Source organism: Malaclemys terrapin, chromosome 3, assembly GCF_027887155.1.
Source record: "Malaclemys terrapin pileata isolate rMalTer1 chromosome 3, rMalTer1.hap1, whole genome shotgun sequence".
Classification (NCBI taxonomy): Eukaryota; Metazoa; Chordata; order Testudines; family Emydidae; genus Malaclemys; species Malaclemys terrapin.
In genome coordinates, this window is record NC_071507.1 from 72242454 (window position 1) to 72259873 (window position 17420).

The 17420-nt window shown below is 41.7% G+C and overlaps 1 protein-coding gene across 1 annotated transcript in view; it reads right to left on the reverse strand.

Moving 5' to 3' along the window:
* The window catches only part of WDR64 (WD repeat domain 64), a 78767-nt gene that overhangs the window by 25690 nt on the left and 35657 nt on the right, over nt 1–17420 (reverse strand). The window contains exons 4-7 of the mRNA XM_054022864.1: nt 13130–13253; nt 9536–9708; nt 6115–6297; nt 3721–3851 (exon numbers count right to left, since the gene is read on the reverse strand). Of these exons, the coding sequence (XP_053878839.1) occupies nt 3721–3851; nt 6115–6297; nt 9536–9708; nt 13130–13253 (611 nt within the window). The remainder of the gene's footprint in view (nt 1–3720; nt 3852–6114; nt 6298–9535; nt 9709–13129; nt 13254–17420) is intronic.

Here is a 17420-nt window from a genome sequence, read left to right on the forward strand (position 1 = left end):
GACCAGGTTAGTAGGAGGGTAAACAGTGGAAGTGAGTTGATGTACATTCTCAGGTCCTGAGAAGCAGCCCTACAGGATGTCCTATCGCCTGAGGCCTCTGGTGGTGGTGACTTCACCAAACCCACAGTGAAGAGGCTCATGGCACTCAGGTCTGAAGCTTTATCTTTGATTTCAGTTGTTTAATGCCTTGTTTGTATGTGCTGGGGAAGAGGGGACTGGTAGGAATGACCCAGGGAAACAGAAGCATTGCACTTCTGGGTGCAGAACTTAGCTATCAGCTGCTGGGCTCTGCATTGGGAACTGGTAGAGAGGGTGGGCTCAGGTTTCCCTAACAGCTCCTAGGCATGGCAGGAGGCAGAAAACTTACCCCTGTTATGGGGACTGTAGATGAGAGAAGCCCTAAAGCCAGAAGGCTCAAGATTACTAGACCTCGATGCAGAGGGAGCATGGAACCCCTTGCCTTACTATCGGGCTCTCCATTGCTGGACTCTTTATATAGCCCAGGTCATCACTGGGCTAGAGCAGCTGTTGGCAGGATATACCAGGAAAAGAGGAGACTCTACGCCCATGCCCAGCCATAAGGGGGCACCCATGATGAGCGAACTCCCTCACACAGCAGTTGGCGACACCACTACCTCTCCAAAATTCAGGACTAAGGGATCTTCTGGGGGATAGACAGCCAGCCTTCCCACCCTTCTTCAACAGGATAAGGAAATGCTCCAACAAATCATGCTATAGCCACTGCTCCTGGACCTTTTACCATGTAAGATGTCCAGGGCGAGGATGTAGCAGAGTGCACCATATTTTATGGAAATCCCCATCCTTGGGCCAGGAGCAGCAACCCCAGCATGGTCTAATGAATACTTAGGGTCCCACTGCTGAAGAATGGATGGGCAGTTTGCCTATCCACCCACAAAAGCTGCCGCCTCAGCTTGATTTTTTTGGAGGGTGGAAGAGGAATTGTGGCAAAGATAACACAAGCTGAGAGAGAGGTGCTCAGGCCTGTTGGAAGCATCGTCTAAGAGCCTGTGCTTGCCCATCTCTCACTTGATGTTGTTAGACCATTTCACATGGTTGTGGGGGCAATGTCCCAAAGTTTGGATAACCCAAATAATTTTGGATGATTAACTGAACCAAACAAACTCTGAATCCCACCCCCCATCCTACAGAAGACAAAGTAAGGGGCAGAATCACCACTACAACAGCCTTAGAAAATGAACAATAAAAGAGCAGTAATAGGATCTCCCAATGGCAGCAGTAGTATCAGCTCCTTCCAGATGCCCACACAATGCTGAACACTTCCAAAATTGGGATAGCTCTATAACCTCTCACCACTTTAAACAGACTAGTTACAATGCCAAAGGCTAATGGTAAAGGACTGAATAATTTACCATGGTAGAATTTCCCTTACCACCACTGCTCAGTGATGTTAATGCTAATTTCTGATTACATCACTTGCTTAGAAATACCTTTTCCAGTCCACTCCTAAATAATCTAGTCAACTAATCCCACCTGCTGTGGTAGGATTAGTTGAGCAGATTATTTTGGAGTGGACTGGAGGAAATGCTAAGTCTGTGTGTTACTAAATATGTTGCCACTTTAAATCCTTCTCAATCAATCCTTTGATAGTAGGGTAAAAGGTCGTGTTCATCAAAAATGTCACTTCTTGTTAGAGCTGTATGGGTGCACTGTCAATCAAAATGTCTCCATGAAGAGTGTCACAGTTCAGGGCAGCTACACCTGTATTTCCTCCTTCGTGGTTCAGGGGTGGTTCACTGTCAGACTTCCAGGTCCCTTGCTGTTGCCTTTCTTGCATGGGGACCCGCATCTCTCTCCGACCTGACTGTGTATTTCCAGGCTGACCAATTCAATGCCTTCACTATGTTATTCCAGTGGAAGGTAGTCTGCCTAAGCAGACCTGTTTCACTTCTCGCCTTAGAGATGGTACACAGCATAATTGCTACCAGTTTATAAGCTACCAAAGGTCTTTCTAAGCAAGCACATTTTATTCTTCAGATAAAAGCATGACAAACAAATATATGAAAAACAATAAAAGAATCTACACACATACTAATAAGCTTGACAGAGATTGTAAGAATGTCTTCAGGACCACCAACCAGACACACAGATTACCTTATGAACCTAGCAAAGCAGACAACTACTGTAGCAGACAAAACCACTACTAACTCCAGAGTTCAGATGCAAGGAACAGGTTTATTTCAGCATAGGTACAAAGTGCCACAACCCAGTGATCAGTTGAGGTATGTCAGGCCAACGATTTGGCTGCATGTACAGACAAGGTGTACATAACCAAGGCAAAGACTTAGTCTCCATACACTCTTTTATACCCAAGATGCTACCATACTTTTATCAACATCCTTCTCCTCTGATTCATTACATAATAATGAATAAAGTTCTATGACCAAATATAAGATTCCACATTTATAGCCTAAAATAAATAACTTGTTTATTTATTTATTTGCAACAATAAAACTGTCAATTTTAATATTTGGTAGGGATTTTGGGGACTTTCTTTGTTTACCCTGATTATATTTGGCTGTGTCATCATAACCTCTCACTGTTACGTCATTCTTGGAACCTCACATCCATATCAGGTTGTGCAATCTTCCATAAAAAAGATTATTCAAAGGTCTGAACAAAACTAGCCCTACATTTATATTGACTATGCACTTGCTTATATATATGGCTAGCTAGTATATATATGATATGATCCATTAAATACATGATTAAATATACTTAGGCCCCTGCCATTTTACAGGAGGTAAATTCACTTAATCATTGTCTCACCTCCTTACAGAGATCACTCCCTCCAACATGGGCTCTGGCAGTAGTCGTCCGTCAAAACCCAACCAGGGATTTCCCTGTGGTTTCAAATTCACCACACTCTGCTCAGAATGAGAACAACCCATGACTTTGTGAGTCATTCACATATCCAGTTTGGTTCTTTGAGGAAACAGTGAATTGGGGAGCTGGAATGGGGGGGGGCAGGGAACCATGGCCCTCCCACTTTTTACCAGCTGGCCTGCAAGGGCGAGCGACAGAGAGGGGAAGGAGGAGGAGGAGGAAAGGATCAAATGGGGGGCGGGACCTCAGGGGGAAGAGACAGTGCAGGAGCAGGGCCATGGTTAGGGCACCTCTGGCCCCCCACACACACTTTTAGGGTGCTTCCATGGCTCCTGCTGTGAATAGGTAAATCAGCCAGCTAATAGGTCTCTGCTCAAAGTTCAGCTTCAAAAGGATGGATTCCAGGTTTAATATTTGCATTTCCCTCACCCCAATTTCAAATGCATTATCCATAGAAGTCCTTTGAAGTCCTAATATCTTCCAGAGATTGCACTAATCTTGTTCTTCCTCTAAAGAAGTTCCATACAATACAATAGTACACCTCTACTCCGATATAACGCGACCCGATATAACATGAATTCAGATATAACGCGGTAAAGCAGCACTCCGGGGGGGGAGGGGCTGCGCATTCCGGCGGATCAAAGCAAGTTCGATATAACACTGTTTCACCTATAACGCGGTAAGATTTTTTGGCTTCCGAGGACAGCGTTATATCGGGGTAGAGGTGTATATTAACATTTTTGTTTTCAATACAATGTACCCCCAAAATACTTAAACTTAATTCAATAAGGTTTAACTTAATTCCATAGGAATTGTCCACGATATTGCCATATCTTTTACCAAAGTATTACTTACAAGTATCTGACAGTGGCAGATTCAAAATCCCACAAGGTTATTGCACCATGTGCATTTCCAGTAGCTATCAAACTGTATCCTTCTACTTTTAACACATCAAAGCACTTCATTTCTTCACCCAGTGGTAAATTCTAAAGGAAGCATAAAGAAGACTTTTACTAAGAAGGACATGACATTTGATAGTGAAATGTTTTTAACACGAGTTATGTACAGAAAATGACATTGTACATTGTTGTAAACTCAATGCATTTTATTAAAGTTATACGTTATAACATTTGCCATTCTTATGGTGCCTTCCATCCAAAGACCCAAGCAGACCCAGGCTCTGAACTCTATGCTTTACACACAGGATCATTCTTCTTCCCCTTTGTATTACACTGTTTGCACCATACATTAATACCAGCCCAAACATACTTGAACTGAGACACTCTGTATCTATTGAGCATTGTACTGTGTTAATGGTTTGGTGTAAGTTGTTAACAATGCTTATTACATTAACACATCACAAACATCCAAATGAAATTAACAGCAAGAGCAACTGCACAGCGCATTGCATTACACAGGAATTGAACTACTGTATCAAAGCCATGGACTATCTAGTCCACTATCCTGTCTCCATCACTGGCCAGCACCAAATGATTCAGAGGAAGGTGAAAAATCAAAGTAGGCAGTTGTGGCATAATCTGCCCTCACAAAAAAATCTCATCCTAACCCCTAATATTTTGAGATTGGTTTAACCCCTGAAGCAGGAAGTTTTATATTCCTTTCAGTGATCTTTTCTGTTGGTATCAACTATTATAACTCAGAGGATTCTTGTTATTCATAGAGACATCCAATCCCTCTTAGAATCTTGCTAAATTCTTGGCCTCAACAACTTCCTGCGACAATAAATTCCACAGTCTAGCCACACATTGTGTAAAAGAGTATTTCCTTTTTTCAGTCTTGAACTTGCCACCTTTCTGTTTCACTGAGTGTCCCCTTGTTCTTGTGATATTAGAATGGAATATACAGTAGTTAAAGCACCACTCTGGCAGATATTCAGCCATTTGCTCAGGGGATGGAGCCCTAGAGCTGCTGGCATGCATTGCCCCTCTGAGATGGAGAGGGATATCTTCTGTTCCACCAAGCCTGATGGTAGACAGGAGACAAAACAAAATGAAATGAGGAGACCAGACACATAAGGACATTGCGAAGGGCACAGCAGGACTCCTCTGGAACTGGCCTCAGGTGACTGGCAGCAAGGAGGTGTGGGAACTGGTGATCTTCACCCCTTTCCCCTTTGGCCCATGGTAAGGAAGAGTGGCGCCTAAAGGATTCAGTTGATCCCACTGACGCGGCTCTTCCACACTCTGAACTGAGGTAGAATGAGTAGCGCTCACAGAGAGTCAGGCCTGAACGCGTCTGAGAAGCAGTTGTTCTCACCACGCAGCAGTAGTAGCTACAAGTGACTTGCTACATTTTTCTTCACAACCATTGGGGCTAGAAACATACCGGTACTTAAAAAAATTAGTGAACGCTGATTCTGCAGAGGTCAGTAACATTGGTCACAATCACCTGGAAAACTATTTGCCCTAGTGAGAGGGATTTGGCAAGCCTGTGTTAAATGTGCCTCATTTCATGAGAAGTATACAGGTAACTCATGTCACCATGGCCATGTCATTTAGAATGGGAGGCAATGTCTGGAGACAGGTGGCTAGATCACAGGGCTAGACATCAAGAGATCCGGTTTCTAGCCCTAGGTCTGTCACAGACTTGCTGTTTGACATAGGAAGTCTAGGTTGGATATTAGGAAACACTATTTCACTAGGAGGGTGGTGAAGCACTGGAATGCGTTACCTAGGGAGATGGTGGAGTCTCCTTCCTTGGAGGTTTTTAAGGCCAGGCTTGACAAAACCCTGGCTGGGATGATTTAGTTGGGAATTGGTCCTGCTTTGAGCAGTGGGTTGGACTAGATGACCTCCTGAGGTCCCTTCCAACCCTGATATTCTATGATTCTATGATCTTGGATGAGTCTCAGTTTCTCCACATCGAAGATAGCCAAAATATGTTAAACTCTTCCTTTCTTTGTTGTTGAGAGGATTCATTCATTAAGATTTATGAAGTTCACTGCTACAGAGCTGTCCATCCAAAAATCTCAATTTACTATTTTCAACTTGTACAATAATAATCAGGAGCCTATTGTCATAGCAGTGCTTATATATTTAATCACAACAATGATTAATATCAGTGGGTTTCATGCAACTGAATCTCATAGAAATAGTCACCCCCTGAAATAAAATATTTTTGGATTTCAATGCAGTGGAAAGTTTGGAATATTTGCCCCTCATACTGCATCTAAATCTCTTACTTGCTTCTCTTAGGTAAACAATGCAAAAATTTAAGAAGTGTTCTCACCTGGGTTTCGTTATTTCTCTTAGGACCTGTGTCAGACAACAGCTGAACATCTGGAAAAAATCCATTTGTTTTCCTGGCATTGGGTTTCAGCCATAGAGACATAACTGGATTCTCTTGCAGAATAAGTGACACAGCCTCAGGGAGCTCCCATGTAACAGTCAGATGAGGTTCACCTTCATTACCCTAGAAAAACGATCCATTTAACCAAAAGACAAAAATAAATATGTGACGTTATCTGATTAAAATATGACCATGCAAACCATTGTTGCTACCATTGTTGTATCATTGCAATGGATCTTATACAAAGTATGACACATGGCCAGAAAGGGTTAAGCAGCTTGCATGCTAAATGACCAAGAGCCAAACTTTAAAGTCATGTTAGGAAAGTATGCAAATTGTAATTAGGGCCACTCCCTGCTAGATAGGCTAGAACTTTGAAGTGAAAACCTGTATTGTTAGAGAATTAGAGATGATACTAATTGTGTGTTTACTTATATCTTGTTTAATAATTAGCCATGTAAACAGACAGTTCCTCTCTGTCACTATAGCTATTGACTCAGAGATCAAAAGGGATTATTAACATTTAGATGAATCTTGAATGCAATAATGTCATTGTCTGTCTCTTTAAAGTTTGTGATAGACAGCCTAATGGATAAATTATCTTATGTTAATCCATGTAGTTAATTACTAGTGAGTTTTGGGAAACAGAAGTTTACATCAAAAGCCTATTGTTCACCCAGGATAGTATGGTCAAGTGGCTGTTAGAAAACTGTATAAAAGACCCTTGGGTCCTAATCCCTTTTATCTCAGATCTGCTTGAGGCTTCATGCAGGGGAAGGCTAAGCCATAAGGACTGAGATCCCAGTCCTGACTGGACCACCCTGAATATAAACATTGGACTATAACCTATGAAATATTTCTGAAAAAACTCTTTGCAACTACAAAGCTCACCATCTCTGCTATGAATCTGAATCTCAAGATTGTACTCATGTCTGTATGTATACTACTATGCATCCGAAGAAGTGAGGTTTTTACTCACGAAAGCTTATGCCCAAATAAATCTGTTAGTCTTTAAGGTGCCACCAGACTCTTTGTTGTTTTTGTATGTATACTGATCTTTTAACCAATATTCCCTCTCTTCTCTTTTTTAAATAAATGTTAGTTTAGTTAATAAGAATTGGCTGTAAGCTTGTATTTGGGTAGATCTGGAATATTCATTAACCTGGGAGGTAATGTGTCCGATCCTTTGGGATTGATAGAACTTTTTTATATGATGAATAAGATTTTCAGTAATCCTCGTCATATTTGACTTGGGTGTCTGGGTGGAGGCCTGAGGCTGGGTTACTTTAAGGGAACTGTGCTGTGGGCTTCTGGGTAACCAGTGAGGTATTATAGAAGCTGTTTTGTGCTGGCTTGGTAAATCTAAGTATTGGAATATCCACCAACTTTGGGAATTGTCTGGCCCATTCTTTGCAGTTCACCCTAATTGAGTGACCTCAGTTGGCTCCCTTGGGACCCCGGTCACAACATATTATCAATTCCCATATGTACCCCACTGGTCAAAGTGCATTACAGGTCCCCTTCATTGCTGATTCACAGACTATATGAATCTTGTACACTCCATGCTACAACCTCTTGGCTCTTGAGCTCAAGTTGTAGCAGCTCATACATTTAGTTTTAGAGGTCCCAAGTTCAATCTCTGGTATGATAGCAAAGATGGCGGACATCCCACTTGCATGAAAACAACAAGCATTTTGGTTCAACCTAAGGAAATGTAGAATTAAGGCTGAAACTGAGTCTTTGATCCTTGCCCATTGTGTCTAGTTGCTAATGGGGGTTCTCTTAACAGGTTCTCCGCAAATAAAACAAATTCCAATACTTAGCTTCCTGCCTTAACTTCAATGTCCCTACTTTTTGGCTTTAGGACAGACTCAAAGTTATTTAAAAGGTAGCTAGGATTTAATACTCTTTTCATAGAGGCATTACATGCTAAAGTTAATCAATGCGGAAGAGGGGTGTTGTTTTTTTAAACCATTTCAATATATTGAACAAGAACAATTTGGAAAAAAATTACCGTAAAACGTGTAAATCTACTAGGCAGCATTATTTAGCACCTTTCAGATTTAAATTTGGTTCACAGTAATGTTTGGGAGGAATGGCTCATGTGGCTACATTTAATTAAGCTGTTAGTAAATTAAATTTAGAGTTTTTTTTAATTAACCATAAATAGCAAATTCAATGAACTGATTATTTCAAGTTTTATAGTACGTTAATTTGTAAAGCAGCTCCATACACTGGCTATTCTCTTCCAGAGCAACGTTCAGAGGGATAAAGAAGGCTGCATAAATGCTTATTTTCATGCTCATAACCACAATGTATAACTTTTTGTTACAGAAATTTCATCTAGATGCAGTCAGAAAACTGGTCTTTTGTCCATGACCTTGCTATGCCTAAGAGTTTATGTTCGGTATGCAATCCTATGGTTGTATGTATTGGGATGATGATTATGTAACTTGATTGTATGAGTGCATTGTGGCAGAGTGGGCTATGTCTGTGTCAAATTATGAACACACACAGAGAGAGAGAGAGAGAGAGAAGTTGGGTGAGGTAATGTCTTTTATTGGACCAACGTCTGTCTCACCAACTACCTAGCGTGTAGTACTCTCTCCTGTTTAGGTGCTTGGGCAAAGGGTATCACTATAAATAGAAATATGCAAGGACAAAAGTAGCCTCAAATTTGCTTCTAGCTATTTTCTTGTTAGTCTGTAAGCTATTTAAGCTGATTGCTAATGGGGCCAGAGAACTGCACTGCAGCAACTCAAGAGGAAGCAAGGAACCATAGAGTGAGAGGCTCTTTTTCATATCCCTTTGAAACCCTTCTATGCAGGATTCAGATCATGCCGTTCCCTCACATCATGTCATCAAGGGGGAGTGCATGGGCCTCTGATTTTCGCTTCTGAAGGAGAGGGGAAGGGAAAGAGTTCTTTAGTCTTGGGACCTGATCCTACTAGCACTTGCATGTGTGAATAACTTTACTCACTGGAGTATTCCCATTTACTTCAATGAGTAAAGTTATGCACATCCGGCAAATTAAGGGCAGGTTCTGGCTCTTATTCAGTGAGCAAAATGACTGAGGGATAGGAAATTTGTAACTTTCCACCAAAGCCTAACTGCTATGAGAAAAATATTAATGGTTCCAGTGTAGTGTGTTCATGGAAAGAGGTGAGCAGAATGCTGAACATCTAGCCATGGAACACACTGACATTTTAAATATTAAAGAGTTACTTTGATGACATGCTGTAAAATGACTTTACATTAACAGTTGCATAGGGTTTGCCTACTGATCTATGAAAGTTGTCTGTTTGAACTTCAGAATGAGCAGCTACAGAATGAAATAAATCACATGTAAGATATCAAAAACCTGAATGATTTTGATCTCCCCACTGTGCTCCAAAGCCAGGATCACATGCCGACTCTCACTAGCCTTCAGATAAACTAGCTGCAGCAGCCACTGCTCATCATCTTTGCTATCATTTGCTACAGGCAAAGCTTTAATTTCTTGCCCACTTCCAAAATCCCAGATTTTCAATGTTCCTGAACAAGAAGTGAGGGCAAGAAACACAAGGAGAAAAACTGTTAAACACAAAACATGTATTTTCAACTCAGAAACCTGACAAGTCCCAAATAGCAAAAAGAAAGAAAAATCAGCTGCATCGCATTTCCCATTTCTACAGGTCTGATGTTTGGTATTTGAATACTGCTTCACAGAAGCATGTGGTTGGGACACATGGTATTTGTGAATTAGTCTATATTCCGGGGGGGGGGGGGGAGGGGGTTGGCAGGAAGTGTGTATGTAGGGATCCCTTACAAATATTCAATCACCCAATTACAGGGAATATTGCTGTGATTTCCCTGCCTCAGATGGACCCTCTCCCTTTCTAGATACTGCTAAAATCTTCCCTACTAAAGATAACGTATCATGGGGCTCAAAAATCCCTTCTTTCAATTTCTCACATGTATTGGCTGAGTCATTTAAAAGTCAAATGTAAGCTCTTTAAGGCAGGGACTTTATTTACTTCTGTTTGTACAATGGGTCCCTGACCGACACTCGGGCCTTTGTAAAAGCATCAACCACCAGATATTTTTCAGAAATGTCCCTGGGGCAGCACAATAGTCTGCCTACAGTGTCAGTCACACTTCAAATAATGTAAATTCAACCCTGTGCTATTCGAGCAATAAACTTCATTGATTTCAGGAAAACAAACGTTTCCAGTGACGCACACTTAGGGCCTGATCCAAAACCTATTGATGTCAGTGAGGGTGTTAAGTTTGATTGCCAAGCAATGTTGCCTCCTTCCTTGACTGTGGGCATACAAAAGCATTTTTGCCTAAATGGGAGAACAATGGAATAGATTCTCTAGTCCCTCACCTCTCCTCTCAGTGAGCACAGTTATATGGGGTTATCAGACATTGCCATTGCCAATAGACCACCGTTCTGTCCTTCACCATGCCTGTTTTGTACTTCCTGCTTCTGTGCCAAGCCCACAAAAGGGCAGAAAGGGAGCCAGCAAGGCAGAGATCTTCCGATCTGAGAGAGCGGCAAGGCTGAGTGTGACATGGCTCACTACCAGACCTTCTCTCAAAATGAGGGGGTGGAAAAGAGAAGCTGAAGCACTCTCTGAAGGAGTATCTACCAACTGGGATCCACCCTTGTCATGTGGCGCTACTGACCTGACAACAGCTTTCCCTTTCTGAGTAGCCCCTAAGCCCTGTGGGCAAAGTATCTCGGCTAAATGGTGCTAATAAAGGACAGTATGCTCAAGTGGAATTAATCTGGCCTGAATGCTTTGTGGCAGAGGCCATGTCTTCTTCATGAGAAACCCTGTATATTTCTGGAGTATCCCAAAATTTACTTGGTGCTGCATTTCTTAACATTTCAATAAATCCTGAAGTTTCAGAATTATGCAGCCATGCTAATTAATTAATCAATTATTAAAGTTTACTGAAGAATTCAGTGCAGGTCTGGTAAATAAACGGAGAGGCCTTGTCATACAATCTCAAACTAACATGCCATACATTACATGACGTGTTGCATATTGGAAAATACACTAACTATGTATCATGTTCAGAGTCAGCAAATCCTATAAAACTGAGTTCTCCCTTTTCAATTTAACTCCTTTACTCCAGTTGCTCAGTTTTCTCATTAAAATGCCTTCTGGGCTGAAAGATATTCATGCTTGGGCTTAGCCCACAATAATTCAATTTTTTGTGAAAGTTTGAGCAAAATGGGTTTTGCTATTTTTGAATTCTACAAGATGGAAAAAATGCACTTAGCCCACATGTTCCTATCGTAAGCTTTGTTCTTGAGTATCAATAACACTTAAGATAGAAACTCAAACCTTGGCTTGTTTTCGAGCTTTCTTGGAGGAGTGAAATACATGTCCCGCTTAAAGCAGAGTGGTTCAGTATTTTGGAAGTGGTGATCATTTAAATTTGGAGTGTGCACACATGCTGCCATGCATAGGTGCTGGAACTAGAGGTGTGGGAGGTGCTGCAGTACCCCCTGGCTTGAAGTGGTTTCCATCATATACAGGGTTTACAGTTTGGTTCAATGGCTCTCAGCACTTCCACTATACAAATTGTTCCCGCGCCAGTGCTGCCATGTTTTAATGCAGCCTTCTTGAGTCACAGGATTGAGAATGTTAAGGCAGCTGAGTGAAAGATGGCCTGTTGAGCTAATTTAGTCCTCCTGAGTAAAAGGCACCTCAGTTTCATCCCTTCTCCCCTTTCTTCCCAGCAAGGGAAATTGAAAGCAAAAACCTGTCATCAAAATAATGTTAACATTGAGAATTCAAGCACACAAGAGTCAGGAAATTCCAAGAAGATATCAAGGTTTCTAACACCGCAGTAACTGCCACACTGCATGTAGGATGGATTTTCTTCAGGTGTCTGTTTCAATGTAATCCTTATTCTAATACTGTTCATTCTAGGTAATGTAGACCTGGGCTGACTGGTTCCAGACTGCTACAGGCTTTATGCAAGCCATGACACTCTTAGGTATTCACAGGGTGCTTATTCCAGATCCCCCAGAGAAGTATCACATCATGGAACAGCAGTCCCTGGAGTCCAGTGCAGACTACTACAGTCTCTAATCCTTCATGCCATTCAGGTCTAGCTCCTAAGCCCTGAGGGAAAGATCTCCTTGGACTAGAAGCCAGACAGACAGAGCCAAAGGCCATTTCCCAATAAGCCTAACATTGCCTTTCAAAGGCCTGATTCCCAAATTAGATCTAGCTGTAATTCTCCTCTCAGGCTAGACAGCTTTCATACTCCTTTCAGGCCAAGCAGGTATTTTTCTTGTCCTGCAAGGACACTTACTAACCTCTCCCCTCTCTGACTGGAGGTGGGGTATATACACTCTGGTGCACAAGAGGCATGTCCACACTTTGAGCTGAAGGTGTAAATTCCAGCTTGAGAAGACATACCTGGACTAGCTCGGGTCGAGCTAGCATGCTAAAAATAGATCGGCACTGCGGCAGCACCAATGGCAGGAGAGGCTAGCAGCCTCAAGTACCACCCTGTCCAATACACTATGCATGTACTTGGGGAAGATAGCCTGTTCCACCTCTTGTGCCGCTGTGGCTACACTCCATTTTTAATATAGTAGCTCGATCACAGCTAGCCCAGGTATGGGTATGCGAGCTCCAGAGGTAGGATGTACTACACAGTTAAGTCAAATTGCATGGGGAAGCTTAGTTTGTGGTATTTCTTTAAAGTTATGCCATGTCTCATTTTTATTGCTATACATTGAGGCATTTAATATAAAGGGGTGGTTGGGGTCAGGGCCATACAAAACAGCACCAGTCCAGTTTTACAGAAGCTTTTTGAAATTGGACCCCAATCCAACATGGTTTCAGGTGGGTTCCAAGCAAACTGTTCTCACAGCCCCGGTCACAATATAGTATCTCATTCTAAAGAGAGATAACAGAATAGTAGTGATAATTAAATTGTTTACCATCACAGGCTCCTGTAGCAAGGTGAAACCCATTTTTATCAATTGCAGCACAGGTCACTTCAATATTAGGCCCATGGGCATCTTCAATCTGGTAGATTTGGTGCCCGGATTCTAGCTCCCAGACCTAGAAACAAAATTAAAATTATTTGCAGTCCATCCTACAAAAATCCCCACACCATGTGTTATATGTTGGCTGCCAAAAGATTAACATGCTGAATAGATGACGCTCATATATCCCATAAAAATATGCTTCCTGATAGTATAGCAGATGCAACAGCACAATATTCACTCTCTATAACTCCAAAAATCTTTGGCACCCTAAGGAAGCCATTCTAGCAAGGATAGCCTATTTTCACTAGTCACATGAAATAGATTCGTTTTAAGTTAGAGATAAATATGGTTAACTATAATGAGTTTTTACTATACAGAAAACAAGGAAAGCTAGCTACAAACAGGGCCAGTCCTAGACCAAATGGTGCCCCATGCAAAGATCGTCTTCGGTGCCCCCCTCCATTTGTTAAACTTTTGAATACCTTACTTTGTAGTCCATTTCATGACTTTGATACACGATTTGCATGCATGATTTATCTCAGTCATACAAGACTATAAACTTGCACATTAGGATCCTTAAATCTGTATTTATTCATGCCATATGTAACCAAATAAAAAAAATTGTTTCCTCTATGCTTATAGAAACTTTTATATTGTTGCGTAGATAGGGGTTCAATAGATATCTCTGGCGTCTCATTAAATATGTCCTTTAATAGTCTCTACTTACACTCTTCAAGTCTTAAAACACAAGTACACTTTCACAATTACACAATAAAACAAGGTTCACAATATCGCAGCTGGGCTGTCACTTTAGTTCGTTCTTATATCTGAATGACTGACTGGCAACACACCACCTCTTATATATCCACAAGGGCATGGCTGACAACATTCTAAGAGGTTTGAGGAAAATGTAGTCTCAGAAAGTCTGGAATTTTCCACAAAAATTTTAGGAACTTAGCGAAAAATGAATCCACATACAAAATACCTGAAACATTTACTTCAAACATTCTATTTTCCTTTTTGTCACTAACAACAAAAACAGCACCATGAGTACAGCCCAGCGCTCTCCAAGCTGACCCTAAATCGAGCCCTGGCTACAAAGAAGGGATGAATCAATTGTGTTGGATACTCCAACATGTCTTTTTTAAGGATTTGATCCTCAAGTGAAGCAATAATACTATATGATATTATATAAGTCTTTCAGGGCAGGGACTCTCCCTTACTGTGTGTTTGTACAGCAACTATCATGAGGTCCCAATCCTGAGCAAGGCCTCTGGATGTGACTGTGATGCAAATAGCCTCATTTCTCAGAGTATAACTAGCCTTTCAAAAGTGGCCACTAAATTTGGGTGCCCCAGTTGGACCCAATTTTCAGTAATGTTGAACATCCATACCTAGACCTGGGTTAACAATTGATTTTTCGCTTTGGCCAGCAAACAAAAAAATTAGAAAAAATATTTGCTTTGATTCTGAAAATGTTCAGATTTTGTCAGAATTCAAGTCCCTTCCCCAATGAATATTTAAGTATTTATACAAAGTGGAATAGCTTAAATAGGAGAGGTTGAGACTAACCTACCCTAGACTAGCCTAGAGCCTGATGGTTGGGCTACTCAACTTGGAGATCTGAGATCAAGTCCTGAAGCAGAGTGGGGATTCAAACCTGGGTCTTCCACACTCAGAAAAGTGTCCTAACTATTGGGCTAAAGGTTAGATGAGGACAGGGACATGGACACACACACATGAGTTTCCTGGGGCTGAGCCTTGAAAAAATGTGTCTTGGGCTGAAACTAGGTCAAATTTGCAAATAGTTTCACATAGCCTGAAACGCCATGTTTTGGCAAATAAACTGTTGGTCTGAAAAATTTTGCTCAGCTCTACCCATAACTCCATCTGAAGTCAGCGAGAACTGTGGGTGCTCAGCACCTCTGATCATCAGGATACAGGAGTCAACTGCAGGACACTCAAAATTAATGGCCAATTTTGCCTATAGCTTTTCTGACATTTTTATAGCAAGTAGTTTTAGTTGGTTCATATTTAAATCATTGCATTTATTGACAAAATTAGTCCCTTTTTTATGCTTCTACAAAAAATAGAGATGGTGGGAAAGAGAAAACAGTTTCCCATAATTCAGGGCTATTGTGATACTATTCAATCCAATTCAGAATTGGATTCTGATGTAGTTAAATTAGTGCTAAAGCCTATAGAATAGAAGAAGATGTGATCCATTTTATAGGTTTTTTTTCTGGGACATCCTATGCAATTTTAGAGGAAGGATAAAATTCGCTATTAAAGTCTACAGAATGGCTTATAACACCCACAGAAAGGCTATTTATTAAATTCTATAAGGCTTCTCCAGGAAGGTCAATGTCCTTCTATTCTATGTGCCTCTTAGCACCAGGAGTATTGCCTCCCTATTGTTCTTCCACTGTTGGTGAGTCCACAGTGAGTCTTGCTGGTTGACTTCCTGACCTCCACATGCAGCTTATGTACCCACAGTTGGTTCATTGGCCTGAAGATACAGATGGAAACTGGCAGCAGGGGGAACTGATCATGTTGGTAATAAACTGCATCTCTGGCACTGAGGAAGGGCATGTTGGGGTTCACTCCAGGGAAAGTGTCTCCATATTCAAGAAATAAGCCAGCTCCTAAATACTCAGCACTTGAGAATTAGCCAGTTTCCTAAAGACTTTAAGACACTGACATAGCATCAGAAGTGTGCAAGGTGCTTTACAAAGTATGACGACAAGTGGTAAAATGTTCAAAAGTGCTTAAGAACCAGATTTTAAAAAGGTATTTAGGTGCCTAAGTCCCACTGAAATCAATAGGAGCTTGGTATCTAGGTGCTTTTGAATATCCCACTAGCTGCCTATCTGCATTTTTAGACAGATACCTTCTAATGTATGGCCCGAAGTTACATAGGAACCTAAGCCTCATTGAAAGTCAATAGGACGAAGGATTCTAAGTGCCTAAATCACTTTTGAAAATGGCACTGAGGCTCAAGTGCTTTTAAACATTTTACCCAGGGACCCTGCCCAAAAGCTCACATTCAAAACAGGCAACTCAGATTGAGGAAGGGGGATAAATTAAAAAAAAAAAAAAAAAGCGAGAGACCGGTTTTTTATGTTTGTCTAGTTTGTTAACACTTTTTCTAAGGGAAGGACTAGATAAAGTCTATAGGCTCTACAATACTGGTCCAATTAAAAAAATAAAAATTAGTTGTTGTAATTGGACCAACTTCTGTTGGTGAAAGAGACAAGCTTTTGAGCTCCACAGAGCTTGTCTCTTTCACCAACAGAAGTCGGTCCAATAAAAGATATTACCTCACCCACCTTGTGTCTCTCATATCCTGGGACCAACGTGGCTACACCACCACTGCATACAACAAGTGATCTGAAAAAGGAGAGGGTGTGGGTATGGCAGACAAAGCCAGCAAGCTGGATCCAGGCCTATCAGCCACATGGAAGAAGGTTCAGAGAAGAGAGTAGGGAAAGGATAATAGGAAGGTGGCAGTTAAGTCTTGTAGCTTGGTGTAACAGGGCAGCTGCCTCCGGAGCACCGGCTTGTGGACAGAGGTCACTCTGCAGCACCCTGCCCTGTTTCCTCCAACTCCTCAGGGCCCTCAGGAACTGCACTCTGATAGTCCAAAGCTAAATTTAAAAACATTCCCCTCCTGGGGTCCAATTTATTTAGCCCTTTGACAGTTTGGCCCATAAGACCCCAATGCTACAATTCAATGTCTTTCTCCCCTTACATAGGGAATCCCCTGCCCTCGTTCTCAGAAGCGGATTCCAGTTCAATCACCACTCCTAGGCTTTACCCAGGTAGAGCTCAACTTTCAGGGTCTGCCTTCCAAATTCCCCTGGTGTCAAGGTCTTCTTCCTGCTTTAGTCATCCTAGCTGGGGCAGCTCCCCTCATGTCAGGGTCTTCCCTGCAGGAGCCTTTCCTCAGTTTCTACCACAGCTTCCTGAGCTCCCACTTTCACTGCAGCCTCCCACTGCTCTTTACTGGGCAATTGCTATCACCTGACTCCTCTCAGGGGTGGCTCCTTAGTAAGCAGGTTTGGCTGGCCCCAGGCCTTCCATCCTTTAGGGCAAGTCAGCCTGTTACCCTTGGATAGAGCAAACGGGAAGAATGCTTAACCTTTGATACGGAATCTTCTTCTAGTGTTGTAGTTTTCCCAGATTCTACATAGTTTCCAAAGTAATTTTTCATGGTTTAAATCCCAATTCAGAAAGCCCT